At 50.5% G+C, this 14,380-nt stretch overlaps 2 protein-coding genes across 2 annotated transcripts in view; both read left to right on the plus strand.

The window, feature by feature from the left end:
- Nucleotides 1-13,428, plus strand: part of CDK12 (cyclin dependent kinase 12) — a 23,308-nt gene extending 9,880 nt beyond the window's left edge. The window contains exons 3-14 of the mRNA XM_008635171.2: nt 1,360-1,536; nt 2,523-2,662; nt 3,203-3,373; nt 4,105-4,294; nt 4,772-4,828; nt 5,333-5,434; nt 6,701-6,778; nt 7,491-7,607; nt 8,256-8,387; nt 9,517-9,731; nt 11,706-12,146; nt 12,929-13,428. Coding sequence (XP_008633393.1) covers nt 1,360-1,536; nt 2,523-2,662; nt 3,203-3,373; nt 4,105-4,294; nt 4,772-4,828; nt 5,333-5,434; nt 6,701-6,778; nt 7,491-7,607; nt 8,256-8,387; nt 9,517-9,731; nt 11,706-12,146; nt 12,929-12,960 — 1,852 coding nt within the window. The 3' untranslated portion in view covers nt 12,961-13,428. The remainder of the gene's footprint in view (nt 1-1,359; nt 1,537-2,522; nt 2,663-3,202; nt 3,374-4,104; nt 4,295-4,771; nt 4,829-5,332; nt 5,435-6,700; nt 6,779-7,490; nt 7,608-8,255; nt 8,388-9,516; nt 9,732-11,705; nt 12,147-12,928) is intronic.
- A 757-nt stretch (nt 13,429-14,185) lies between these two features.
- LOC108449225 (cyclin-dependent kinase 12-like) overlaps nt 14,186-14,380 on the plus strand; it is a 3,518-nt gene continuing 3,323 nt past the window's right edge. The window contains exon 1 of the mRNA XM_017744862.1: nt 14,186-14,204. Within this exon, the coding sequence (XP_017600351.1) occupies nt 14,186-14,204 (19 nt within the window). The remainder of the gene's footprint in view (nt 14,205-14,380) is intronic.

Here is a 14,380-nt window from a genome sequence, read left to right on the forward strand (position 1 = left end):
GTGTGCCATTCGTGCTGGTTCAGGGGAGAGAGGGGAAAGGAGCTCCAAGGAGCCTTTGTTGTGGTGTTCACTCTTGGTCTTTTCTCTGCTTGGGCAGCTCTGAAGGCTCTGTTTGGCTTCCTCTCCCTGGTGACCTGCCCGGGTGTCCTGGGGGAGCTGAACTTACAGGAACCAAGTGCTGATATGCAAATAGAGAACTGAACAGATAAAAGGCGAGAAAATGGGGATTTTTTGGTAAAAGGGAGAGAGGCTGGGCACTGCAGGTTCACTCTCCAGCCACACCTTCACCCTTCCCACCATGGTCTTGTGAAGGAGTTGTTTTTGAGGGGTCTCTGGAAAAAGGTTTTGTGGTTTAGTGGTGAATGGTTGGACTCCATCTTTTCCAGCCTTAACAATTCCATGATTCTCTGTAGATGTTTGAACATGATTATTCTGCTCCTAAGGATTTTGCTGTCCATGAGGGGGAGAGTTTCAGCCCATCCACCTCTCCCATGTCTGGTGTTTCTTGTCTTCCTCCTTCCTTAAGTAGATTTCACAAGAGATTGTCGTGCACATTAGGCAGTGTCTGATAAAATAATTGGGAAAACGACCTACTTCCATCACTTCATTTATTCTGAAGTGTTAGACCTGATGGTACAAACACCAAACCTGCTCCCTGCCCTAAAAACAGACCTGGGAAGGCCTGTTTGGATTTCTTAATTTTTTTCTTTTCCTGGTGAAGCAGAGATTAGCACGGAGAATTCGTGACTACCCAAACCTAGGAATTCTCCTCGCTGAATACATGAAAGAGAAAGTAGGTTCTGCTCATGCAACTCCTGCCAGGCTAAACCAAACTCCTGATGCCCTTGGTAATTGGATTTAAAAAATCAACTTTTGGTTCCTCAGCAGCATTCAGGAGTTAAAGCTACATTTCAGCCCTTGCTAAGAGGTTAAAAGTTACTTGTGGAGAAAGGTTTAACTCTTGCTCTGTATTTATAGTGGTCCTCACCAAGTCGGACATTTAATTTCATGGTGATAAATGGAGTAAATAGAGGAAGTAAAGGTCAGAAAGTGGGTGCTGGCTGATCCCCTGAGCTGCCTCACAGGAAACTCTGAATTACTGATACTGATTGGTGCAAATTGAGCGAATTCTAGTGCAGACCTGTGTGTTCATTCAATGTGTTCCACTCTGACACTTTTCTCTCATGGTGTATTAACATTGTACATTTAAGGCTGTTTTATTTTATATTTCAATGTGCTAATTTTAACACTTAAACCTCACATTGTCAACCAGAGGTCTTGTCCTACAGTAGCTTTTTTTGTTTGTTTACCTGGCTGTTGAGTCTGACTTTTGTGTTGTATTAACTTTTCGGAGTTTAGTCCAAAAGAGATTCTTCCTCCAAAACCTGTGAAGAAAGATAGAGAGCAGAGACCACGACACTTACTCACGGACCTCCCGCTCCCCCCAGAGCTCCCTGGGGGGGACCCATCTCCTCCCGACTCCCCGGAACCAAAGGCAGCCACACCACCTCAGCAACCCTTCAAAAAGAGACCAAAGTAAGGCTGACTTCTTTTTTTTTTTTTTAATGTTTGAGTCTCTTAAGTCCCCGAAGTCGTTTGAGAGCTCTTTATTGAGGGAAGTGAGACGGGAGAGAAAACAAGTTCCTATTTCTGTATTATTCAGTATAATGACTGTTTCCTGTGGGTTGTTTCACTTTTGGACCCTCAGCTAAAGGCAGCTTGCCCCATTTAGGTGAGAATTAATGGTAAAAGTTGCTGGAGTGTGTCATGTTCAATCTCCAGCCACATCTACCCCCAAAGCTCTTTTCTCTTTGGTTTAGCCATGCCCACATTCCAAAGAAACCTCTGGATGAGCAGCTCTGTATAAAGCTCTTGTTGCTTTCTGAAGTTGGTTGTTCAGATGGGAGATGTCCATGTTTGCTTCATGCACTTCATGACTGAAGTGTTGCCCATGGAACTGCACTGGCACAGGGTGTCCTGGGAAGCTGTGGCTGCCCCTGGATCCCCCTTGGAAGTGTCCGAGGCCAGGTTGGATGGGGCTTGGAGCAACCTGGGATAGTGGAAGGTCTCCCTGCCCATGCAGGGGGTGGGATTGGATTGTATTTCATGTCCCTTCCAACCCAAACCATTCTGGGGTTCTGTGTTCAAGGCATAGAGAACTGGCCCTGATAACAAATTTAGGCAGCTGTTGAAGAAGCAAAATCCCCTGATGTTTTGTACAGAGTGTCTTAAATGAAAACCAAATGTCCAGCATCCTGCAAAACATCCCAGACATTCATTTTTGTCCTGCTGTAATACGATAATGCTACCCAGGATAATATTCCTGTTCAGCAGTGCCTGTATTGGGATTACACAGCAAAACACATTCAACTGAACATTCCAATTCTTGGAGTGCAAAGCCAACGTGCCTGAGCTTCGCTTTTGGCTTTTAGGGACGAACACGTTGGTGCAGGTAGTTTTTTTTGTGGGATGCCACTGGGCTGGAGCCCTCAGGTGTCTCACAGAGCTCTTCCCTCCTGCAGAATCTGTTGTCCTCGGTATGGGGAGAGGAGACAGACGGAAAGCGACTGGGGCAAGCGTTGTGTGGACAAGTTCGACATCATCGGGATAATCGGAGAAGGGACGTACGGGCAGGTGTACAAAGCCAAGGACAAGGACACAGGTGAGGATGGCTCCAGGTAAATTCCACTTCAAGGCTTTGTGGCTGTGCTCAGCTCCCTGCCACTGCAGCTCCACAGTGACAAATAACTGCAGAATGAGAAGTGACACCAGCCCTGGGATAAGCACTTCCATCAGGTGTTTTCCAAAAGGGGCAGAAGAGCAGGAGCTGTGGAATCCTAAGTTTAGTGCCCTGGTTCCTGCTCTGCTGGTGAGATCCTGTGCCCTGGGGTGTGGTTTGACACCCGCTCAGAGGTACCAGCTGAACCCCTGCTTTTTAAATTGTCAGGCTTTATTGCAGCAGAGCTTGGGAAATTCCAGGGTCAGCTTCTGTTCCCCCTTTCTGCTGGAGCAGGTTAGGGAAAGCACAGGTGTCGTGTGAGCACTCCAAGCAGAGCAATTGAACTAAAACGAGCAGGGAGGAAACTAAAGCTGCCTGTGCTGTCCCTTGGTTGGCGTTTTCTGTGCTTGGGGCTGCTCCCAACTTCCCTGGGAGTGCAGGGCAGCGAGGTGAGCAGGCTGTGACCCCGCTGTGGCCTGGCAGGTGAGCTGGTGGCTCTGAAGAAGGTGCGCCTGGACAATGAGAAGGAAGGATTCCCCATCACGGCCATCCGGGAGATCAAAATCCTGCGGCAGCTCATCCACCGCAGTGTCGTCAACATGAAGGAGATCGTCACGGACAAACAAGATGCACTGGATTTCAAGAAGGACAAAGGTAGAGTTGGCTGCAGGGCTGGTTTCCATTCACCACAGATGTGATGCAACCCCTTGGTTTAGTTTAAAACTCAGCTCTGGGGTAGATCTGCTTCTTTGTGTTCCTCCTACAGGGTTAGATCTGGATCTGGCCTCACCTCAAAGGACAGATTCCAGTTTGAGTTGATCAAAGGATGATTGCATTCCAAACGGGAAAAGCAGTCTTTAAAAAAAAAAAAGCCTTTACAGGGTCACTTCTAACACTGATGAGTGGCAACAAACTTACTAATAATGTGAAAAGCCTTTTGTCCTCAGTCACTGTGGAACAAGACAGTTTTAGCATCCCACTGGCTCTTGTTTGGAACCTTCCCTTCCAGGAGAGAGAAGGGAGCAACCCAAACGCAAGTTCAAACCATGCATGGCAGTGATCTCTTCAACAAATTCTCTTGAAAGAAAATAACCAAAGCATGTAGGTAAACATGGCCAGAACTTCAAAGGAATTTATTTTGAGTGCATATTTAATTTCAGATATCAGCCTGGTGGGGCTACTTTGTTGTTTTGGGGCTTTTTTACCCCTTGAGAGAAAAGGATGCCCAGTAAGCCTGAAACAGCACAGGACTGTGTCAAAAAAAAAAACCAACTCCAGCAGAATAATGCACAAAAGAGACTTTGAACAACTGAATCTCCTTTCATTCCTCCTTTTTTTTGTGTCTCTCCTTTTGTTTCCAACTGTTTCTCTGTTTATTATCCCAGGTGCCTTTTACCTTGTGTTTGAGTACATGGACCATGACCTAATGGGGCTGCTAGAATCTGGCTTGGTACATTTCTCAGAGGACCATATCAAGTCTTTCATGAAACAGTTAATGGAGGGGCTGGATTACTGTCACAAAAAGAATTTCCTGCATCGAGACATCAAGTGCTCCAACATCTTACTGAACAACAGGTAACCTGGCAGTGGATCCACTTCTCTTTTCCTCGTGCTCTCCCTGGGTTCAGCTGAGAGCACCCAGTGCTGTCCTCACCTTGAGTCTGCTCAGGGGCAGGAGCTGTGAGAAGAATCTTGTCCATATTTACAATTAAATGTCTGGATATCCACCTAAAAAAATTCTGTGGAACATTGGCCTGTTGAGAAGGGTTTGTGATGCAGGTGACACTGAATTATTATTGGTGCTTTTTTTTTTTCTTTTTTTCCTTTGGATTTCTTTGAAGCATTCTGTCACAAGTGGAGAATTGAGCCTGGCATATCGAGCAGTAATTCCTGCACAGGTGGCTTTGTGAGGCTTTTCTGCTGCACGGGGGTTTCCTCACCCTTTAACTGGGGTTTAAGTAGGAGTTGGGTTCTGATGGGATCCTTACAGCTCAGTACATTCTATAATTCTGGGATTTAAACCAAGGGCTGGGGGTTTTTTTTGTCTTTCAGTGGGCAGATCAAACTTGCAGATTTTGGGCTCGCACGACTCTACAGCTCAGAGGAGAGGTGAGGAGGGGAAGGGGCTTACCTGGGTGGGATGAGCTTCTTTCTTCTTAGTATCCACATAATCCCTCACTTGGAAGTCCTCACAAATGATTCCCAGTGGTATCATCCAGCTCCAGCTGTTGGACAAACACACTCCTGGCTGGTATTAATAACTTTTCCTTAGAAAAGCAGCTCATGAGGAGCCAAAACTTCTTCTCTACTTGCCTTTGACCTGCCCTGGAGCAGGTTTTGCTCTGAGGTCAGTCACTATTCAGTGATGGCAGCCTGCTGAGGGTCAGGGATTTTCAGTCTACAAGTCCTGATTCCTGGAAAATCCACGGTACCTCCTCAGCTGTTTTTAACTCCTCTGGTAGCTCTGGAAGTGCAGACGCTTGAAACCCCCCTGCTGCCACTGACAGGTGTAACTGCAGCTGGGAAGTAAAAAAGAGCAGTTTTCCAGGGTTTTGTGGCTCTTGGGATGAGTTTTTATTGGTTTTATTGGTGGTTTTTTTTTTTGCTTTGCAGCCGTCCCTACACCAACAAAGTCATCACGTTGTGGTACCGACCCCCAGAACTGCTGCTCGGGGAGGAGCGTTACACCCCTGCCATCGACGTGTGGAGCTGTGGGTAAGTCCTGCTGTGCCTTCCCTGGCTCTGGAACCAGCTCCTGAGCATTCCCCTGGGAGCTGTTCCCCAGTTTGTGCCAATTCTCACAGCTGGATCTGTCCCAGCCACGCAAAGTGTTAGGATGAGACAGGAATACTTCTGTGAGGGATAGGGGTGTGTCACCTCATTCAAACCAATTAGTAAAAACTCCTAGAATGAGGTTTTCCTTGGTTTTGAAATGAGAAAGGGTAAAAAATAAAATTTTCACTATTTAAAGTGCAAACCAACCTGATATTGATGTACCCTTGAGATCAAGAGGGGTGACACAGCCCTGGAGGGGTAACACATTTGCCCTGTGCTGTTCACTCCTTCAATGTGTTTTTTAGAGAATTTTTCTCTAAAATCTTTAAGTTGCTGTTTGCCACTGATTTGTTATTTTTTTTCAGCTAAAACATTTTTAAGTAGAGATTTCAGGTTTCAGGAAGTTTCAGTAGTATAGGAAGCCTGGGGAACAGGAGTCTGGGCAGTTCAGCCACAAAGGTGGAACATTTTTCTGAGTGATTCAGAAGCAGAGACTGGAGGATTCAGCTGTCAGAACTGAGGCTGGATTCCCTAGAGCATGCACTTCCCACTGGGATATTCCCAGCTGAACTTCAGCCGGATTTATAACACAAACAGAGGTTGGTAAAACCAGTAATTAATCATAATTACTGACTGTGAGGAGGCCCAGTTGCTGCTCAGTTCCTGTTCCACATGCATGGGGTTATTCCCATTCCAGACAGGTGCCTGCATCCCTCCAGCTACTCCTGGCACTGATTCCTGGTGGGTTAAGGAGAGATTTTGAGGACTGCAGGAGTCAGAGGTGCTTCCTCTCTTCCCTCTTTCAGTACAAGAGCTCTGTGTGCACAAATCCAGCTCCTCTGCTGGCCGTGACAGCCACGGGCAGCTAGGCATGGCTTGGGCCAGCAGAGGGAAGTTGAAAATCCAAACAAAAGCTCAACCTGGAGGAAATGAGAGCTCTGGCTCTTTGTCACATTGACACATCCTCCCCTCCCTGCAAAGAGTTAACGTGTCAGGGGCTTCCTGCATCAACCAGGCACTTGCAGGGAGGTGATTCCCAGGAGCCCAGGGCTGGGGACTCCAGTACACACAGGTCAGTTTGTCACTACAAGCCCTGATGCAAATCACTCTCCTCAGGCAAAGCTGCTCCCGAGCACAAACGCTGCCGTGTTCAGACGCTCATCCCCAGGGTTTGCTGTCGTGACCTCTTGCTTTTCCTCCTTCCAGCTGTATCCTCGGGGAACTGTTTACAAAGAAGCCTATTTTTCAAGCCAATCTGGAACTGGCTCAGCTTGAATTAATCAGGTAAAGCTTTGCACACGCATGTCCGTGAGGGGAGGTGCTGCAGGAGGTGCTCGTGCACACAGGCAGCGAGTTAGAAGAGCCCTTGTTCTCTAACCTGCCTGCAAAATAGGGCTGGGAATGCAAATGGGAATGGTCAGGTGTCCACACCTGTGTCAGGTGTGTGGTTGCTGATTTATGTACCCTCAGTAAACCTTGTTGTTTGCTGAGTCCAAAACTCACGAACCTGAATTACTTCTCACACTGAAAGTTTTAATCCTGGAATGGTTTGGGATGGAAGGGACCTTAAAGCCATGGGCAGGGACACCTTCCCTTATCCCAGGTTGCTCCAAGCCCTGTCCAACCTGGCCTAGGACACTTCCAGGGATGTCAAGTCCACAGCTTCTCTGTGCCGGGGCCTCACCGCCCTTATTGTAAAAATAATAAAATTTAGTGAGTTTGGAAAGTTTTAAAGTAAGAAACATTAACATTTTTAAATTTGTAGTAAGAAGAATAAAATTCCATTGTGTTGGATTCTTTATAAGGTTCAGCTTATCAATCAAGCTCAGCATTTCCCTCTTCCTGATACCTCCTTTTTTAACACCTCATCTGAGCCATGCCCAGACCTGGGTTATTCCTGCAGCGGGTTGCTTAGGAAGGTGTTTTCCCTGGGCTTGGTGGCTCTGCTCCTCCTGGCTGGATTCCACCTGGCTGACTGTGCTTCCCTGCTCCCCAGCCGGCTCTGTGGGAGCCCCTGCCCAGCCGTGTGGCCAGATGTCATCAAGCTGCCCTACTTCAACACTATGAAGCCCAAGAAGCAATACCGGCGGCGCCTGCGCGAGGAGTTCTCCTTGTGAGTCGAGATGGGCTGGGATGGGCTCCCTGTCCCCTCTCTAAACACCTCATCCACCTTCAGAGAGGTTCCCTGGGGCTGGGGACTGCACTGGGAGCTCTCCTGGAAGTGTGGCATCCTCAGGGTGCCGGGCGCTGCCTGACTTCAGGGGGATGTTCTCTGGAGAAGGGTCTGGTTTGGGATAATCTTGTGGGAGTTGTGGCAGAGGTGCTTCTCATAAATGGCAAAATATAGAGTGGAATATTATGGAATGTCCTCAGCTGGAAGGGACCCACAGGGATCAGCCAGTCCAACTCCTGGTCCTGCACAGACACCCCAAAATCCCACCCTGTCTCTTGTGAGCGGTGTCCCAACGCTCCTGGAGTTCTGGCAGCCTCAGGGCTGTGCCCATTCCCTGGGGAGCCTGTTCAGTGCCCCAGCCCCCTCTGGAGAAAAAAAACTTTCCCAAAATTCAGCCTAAACCTCCCAGGCACAGCTGCAGCCACTCCCCACAGCTGATGCCTGCCCTGCTGATGCCTTTGAGCTGCTGCATCATGAGCAGTGACCTCTGGCTGTGTGGATTCCTCTTAAGCCTGAAGTTCTTCTCTGACACTGAGCTTCTCCACATGTTTTCCGTGAACTCATCCATGTTTCCCACTCTCCCCACAGCATTCCCTCGTCTGCCCTAGACCTGCTGGACCACATGCTGACGCTGGACCCCGGCAAGCGCTGCACAGCAGAGCAGGCCCTGCACAGTGACTTCCTGAAGGACGTTGACCTCAGCAAAATGGCACCTCCAGAGTAAGTCCCAGCTGCCATCCCCCACTGTGAGCTTTGGGAAGGAGATAAGGTGTTTTTTTCAGTCAAAACCAGGATTTCTGGGTTCTTCTCTTGACTCTGCCCTTCTATTTGGTCATGTGGTTGAGCAAATGGCTTTTCCTGTGCTGTTGGTTTTCTGCCTGATAGCAGGCTGGGTTTATAAAGCCCAGTTTAATGTTTGTGAGATGCTCTAAAGCTCCAGTAGAAGAAGTGCAAGAGTAGGTGTAGCATATCCCTGACTGCCATGGAGAACTGCTCAGGCCTCGTTAGGGCCGTGTGTTAATTGACTGCAAGGGCCAAGCAGTATCACTCAGTTTTCTCCCACTCCAATCTAGCAGATGATAAAACTCAGACTGGTTTGTGTGCAAGTGGAGCCACAGCTTTTGACATCCCTGTTTCCTTCAGAATTCTTCAAGGCAGGGCCTTTCCTAAAGCTCCCAGACTCCCAGAACTTGGTGCTGTCACTGGTTTTGTGTGGCCTGCAGTGAGATCCCAGTGAGCTCAGGGATGAGATCCCAGTGCAAAGTGAATGATTTTTATGCTGCCTTTCCTGGCTCTAGGTTTTGCCCCTTCCTGTGATCGTCTGGCTGCAGGCAGGGATCATGGAACCCCAGGATGGTTTGGTTGGAAGGAATGTTAAAGCTCATCCAGTCCCACTCCTGACAGAGGCAGGGGCACCTTCCACTATCCCCGATTGCTCCAACCTCGCCACTGCCAGGGATCCAGGGACAGCCACAGCTTCTCTGGGCAGCCTGTGCCAGGGCCTCCTCACCCTCACAGGGGAGGAATTTCTTCCCAATATCCCTTCCTGAGTCCACTTCTCCGTCTGTAAAAGAGCAGCAGCATTACATGGATCTATAAAGTTGCATCATGGCATGGTTTGGGTGGGAAGGGACCTTAAAGCTCATCCAGTGCCACCCATGCCATGGACAGGGACACCTCCCACTGTCCCAGATTACTCCAAACCCCGTCCAACCTGGCCTAGGACACTTCCAGGGATGGGGCAGCCACAGCTTCTACGTGCAACACCATCTGTGCTGAGAGCTCCCTGTGGGTTTTGAGGATTCCCTTGGTTTCCCTGCCATGTTTTTCACTCGTTGCTCTCTTGCAGCCTCCCCCACTGGCAGGATTGCCACGAGCTGTGGAGCAAGAAGCGCCGGCGGCAGCGGCAGAGCGGGATGGCCGTGGAGGAGCCTCCGGTATCAAAAGTTTCTCGGAAAGAAACTACCTCTGTTACAAGCACAGACACTGTGAAAAACAACAGCAGTCCTGTGCCCCCCCAGCCTGCCCAGCTCAAAGCAGAGCCTGGCGCTGCAGATGCAGTAGGTCAGTGCCCACCTGGGTCTGGAAAAGGCTCCCGGTGTGTTCCCTCCCTGGGTGTGGGAGGTTTGTGTCTGCTTTTAAGCCAGTCTGGTTCTTTCACCTCTAATTCTGCAGAAAGGGCATTCCAGGCTCTTCCTGTCCTCATTCCTTTTCTTCTTTTTTTTTTTTCTCTCCTCCTCTCTCTGCTGTGAAGACGCAGAAGGTTCTGTCTGGTCTTCAGAAGTCACTGATGAGCTGCCTGTGAATTTGTTCTGAGCTGTGTTATTAGTTCTAAAAGAGGCTCGATGATGAAAGGAGTCATTGAGTCACTTCAGCCAGTGGAGGAACAAATCATAGGAATCATAGGCTGGAAGGTGGAGCCACGTCCAGGATGTGCAAATGAGCTGAAGTTTGATCTCGTTGATAAATTATATGAAGATTAGGTGTGGGAAGTATCAGGCTGGTGGGCAAAAGTGTACATTCTTGCACTTTGTTGCAGAAAAGGTCATCCAGAATGGCAGGACCTGGCCTTGTGCACTGTTCCAAGCAGTGACCAACCCCCCTGTGTCTAGAAAATAGTCGGAGGGGAGGAATGTGGATTTACACAAAGCTGCCCTGCTTCTGTAGAAGCCTTACAAAAACCCAGATATGGGCTAAGGCTTCCTTTGTGTCCGATGCTGTGCTGACAAGTAACGAGGAAGACAGTTCTTGCTCCAGGGAATGCACAATCCATGTGTTCAGTGAAACATGGCAGATGGACAAAAGGTGGTGCTTGGATTAACAAACAGCTGGGAAAAGAATGTCCCATTCTCCGTTGCCTACCAGCAAGAGAAGCTCCATTTTAAGCTGCTGAAACCAAACCCTTGCACCCTTATTCCCAAAAAGTTCCAGCATCACTGTCAGTGTGAAGGGACACCCTTGTCACTTGTCACTTGGGCTGTGAAGGGAGGTGATGCCACTCCCAGGATGTATTTTAGGATAACCTGGATCCTTGCAGGTCAGGACAGAGTCCTGTGATCCCAGGCCAGCTCCCAGCAAGGAATTGCCTTCTGCCTGACCTAATTCCTTGTGCTGCGTCAGGGAATACGCCTTTCCTCCATCCCAAAGAGCAGCTCAGCTCCATCCTGGGAAACCTTCCCAGTGCAGGAGGGGATGATCTGGATCTGTGGGGACCTCGGGAGGGGCCGAGCTATGATTGCCCTGCTGTGGGCTCGGGGCTTTAGTTGCCGTTGTGCCCCTTCACCACCCCCCGCCATAGCCTGGTATCCTTGGGAATGCCCCCACTTCCCAATCCCGGGAATGGGGCAGTTTGGCTTGGCTGAGGTGATTCTGAGCAGCAGCCTCGTGTGCCGTGGTTTTGGGGAGGTTTGGGGGCAGTGCAGCAGCAGCAGCAGCAGCTGTGTGGGTGCAGTGTGTGTGCAGTACCACGGGGTGCTGCTGCCGTGCTGCCAGAGCGGGGGCTGGGAATGCCGGCACCGCATCCCGAAATCCTCCTCGCAGAGCATCCCTGCCTTCCCCCAGCCCAGGGACATGGACAAGGGGGGGTTCAAGTGCTGTGGGACATCAACAAGGGGTCTTCAGTGCTGTGGGATGTGCAATTTTGGCTATGGGATGTGGAAAAGGGGCATTCAGTGCTACGGGGTGTGAAGACAGGATGTTCAGTGCTGTGGGACATGGAAAAGGGGTGTTCCTTGCTGTGGGGACGTGGAGAAGGGATGTTTCTTGCTGTGGGCCATGGGACAGGGGTGTTCAGTTCTGTGGGACATGCAGAAGGGGTGTTCCTGGCTGTGGGGTGTGGATCATGGCTGTGGGGCATGGGGAAGGGATGCCCCTTGCTGTCAGGTGTGGATCTGTGGCTATGGGATGTGGAGAAGGGGTATTTATTGCTGTGGGATGTGGATCATGGCTGTGGGACATGGGGAAGGGCTGTTCTTTGCCACCTGCAGTGCCAGGATGCCAAACCTCACCTCCCCGGTGGTGCTCCCCGTGTGTTCGCAGGCCTGGGCGACATCACCCAGCAGCTGAACCAGAGCGAGCTGGCCGTGCTCCTGAACCTGCTGCAGAGCCAGACCGACCTGAGCGTGCCGCAGATGGCCCAGCTGCTCAACGTCCACTCCAACCCCGAGATGCAGCAGCAGCTGGAGGCTCTCAACCAGTCCATCACGGCCCTGACCGAGGCCACGGCGCAGCACCACGAGCCCCCGGCAGCAGCGGCAGAGGAAGCCATAGAGGAGCCGCCTGCGGAGGTGCCGGAGGAGCAGGAGACTCCGGACGCAGCCAGCGCTCAGGGAGACATGCAGAACATGCTGGCCGTTCTGCTGAGTCAGCTCATGAAGAGCCAGGAGCCTGGGATAACCCTGGAGGAGAGCAACGGGGAGAAGAGCAGCGAGCAGCGGGGGCCCAGGAAAACCCCGACGAGGCATCCCGAGGAGAGCACAGGTAAATAAACACACCTGATGTGAGCAGTGAGAGGATCCCAGAGAGTGCTGCTGGCTGAGCTGCAGCCAGGAATGAGACCTTGGGAGTGTTTGTGGGAGAGAGGCAGCGGGGGAGTGGATGGGAGGAGGGAAGGGGGTAGGATGTGGTCGGACCTCAGGAGGAAAGACCCCGAACCCCTCCCTGCGGTAAGTGCTGGACTGCTCAGGAGGTTGGAACAGCTGCAAACAGCCAAAACAGGCAAATACTTACCCTAAAATCCATGAGTGCTCCACTGTGAGTGGGCCAGAGGTTTTGGGGTTTGCCCAAAAATGATCGGAGGGTCGGTTCTTCCCCAAACCCCCCAGCAATCAGTTTGCTCGTCCCGGGAGGTTTTTTTACACAGGATGCTGCTGTATCTCTGCATTTTTTTTCCCAGCTCTTTTTCACCATCCCCTCCTTGCCCTCTTGAAACAAACAAAAATAAATCTAAAAATAAATAAACCTGCAGAGATGATTTTCAAGAGCTGAAATAATAGCGGTGAGTGCTGAAGGGAGGGATAGTGGCAGCTGTGTAGGTAAAACCTGGGCATCCACGAGTGCCTGGTTCTACCCGGCGCTGGTTTTTGAGCCTTGAAGCTCAGCAGCTCCTGAAGCTGAACCAAACTGCTGCTTCTTATAGAGAGAGTTAAAAAAAAACCCTGCTTGTGTCAGTGAGCTCTCGGATTTCCTTTCCAAAGGTGAGTGTAAATGTCTCCATGTCTTTTTTTTTTTTGTTGTTTCTGTTGATTTTTTGAATTTATTAGCAACAGCCTGTGACGACCTCACCAAATTGTAGAAGCGCCTCCTGAGTATGTCTCAGACTCTCCGGGGAGCCTGTTTTGGCCCGATCCCACCTCCTGCAATGTAGCTGAACGTGCTGTGTTCTCGTGCCTTCAACACCCGCCCACCACGAGCCAGTTGTGATCGTGCTTTTTTTTTTCTTTTTTTTTTCTCCTCTTTTTTTTTTTTTTTTCGTTGTTGTTGCCCTAGTCCTGGAAGATAACTAGGTTACTGTAGAGCAGATGGAATTTGATGCCGTTGTTCTCTGTTGATAATTCTTTGGAATGATTTGCTGTCCCCCAGATCAGCTTGGCTTTACAAATTTACCTGAAGATTGTTGGTTTTTTTTTTTTTTTCGTTGTTGTTTTATTTTTCTGGATTTCAATACAATCTAGTTTTCAAAGTGGACTGACGGATACGGGTGGAGGGGTGGTCCTGGAAGACTACTGGTTTTCACAATAAAGTTTGACCTTTTTAATAACCAGTTTTGCCAATGATTTGAGGATCTGATTCCAACAAGGTGTCCGTGGGCTCTGCCATCGCCAGTAATTCCTTCCCCTGTGGGTGAGGGAGAGGAGGCAGCTCAGGTGTGTTGCTCCAGAGGAGGCAGGGCTGGTTTTGGGAGTGGAGCAGGGGTCGTGGTGTCACCTGTGGTGTCACCTATAGCCGTGGCACTGCCTTAGGGGAGGGTCCGTGCTCTGCTCCCTCTCCCACCTCCCAGCTGGGCCTCACAGGCTGGGACACAGCAGGGGGGGCCGGGCGTGATGGAGCTTTGTTCTTCCAGGAGGGAAGCAAATCCTGATTCGGGAGGGAATCAGGGGTGAAGGGGCAGGGGGGAGGAAGCAGAAGGCTTTTCTGGTGCTCAGGACAGTCTGTACGCTCGTGAAAATATTCGGGGGGCGAGATTGTTTTGGACTCTGTTGGCAAGGCTGGGGGTGGTGGCTGGGGGCACCTCGGGGTGCTGTGGGGCAGTCAGGAGCTGGCACCTGTGCGGCTGGGTTTGTGTTTGTCTAACCCAGCACATCCCGGCCACGCTCCGTGAGCCGCCTGCGGAGCTGGAGCCGGGCGGCACCGCGTCCCTGTGGCACCGGGGGGGGTGTGGGCTGGCGTGTGGCTCCACATCTGCCTCCTGCTCGGCATTAGCCTTTGATCCGGGAGCAGGAATTCCCCACACGGGTGCCCAGGTGTTAGGACAGCTGTTGCCGCCGAGTTGGGTGCGCGGGGCCGGGGCGAAAGCGTTAATGACCATTGTTAATGAACGTTGATCTCCCAGCCAGCGTTAAAAACTCTCCCTCCGCCTCTTCCCAGAGCATCCCAGAGCTCCGGGCGGCCTCGGCAGGGATTGGTTTGGTTTGCTTAGAAATGTCTTTGTGTCTGTTTGAAACGGTGTTTAAAAGAAGTCACCCTTCCACAGCGTGTGCTTCCTGCATCAGTCC

The sequence above is a fragment of the Corvus brachyrhynchos genome, unplaced genomic scaffold, assembly GCF_000691975.1.
Source record: "Corvus brachyrhynchos isolate BGI_N302 unplaced genomic scaffold, ASM69197v1 scaffold30, whole genome shotgun sequence".
Taxonomy (NCBI): domain Eukaryota; kingdom Metazoa; phylum Chordata; class Aves; order Passeriformes; family Corvidae; genus Corvus; species Corvus brachyrhynchos.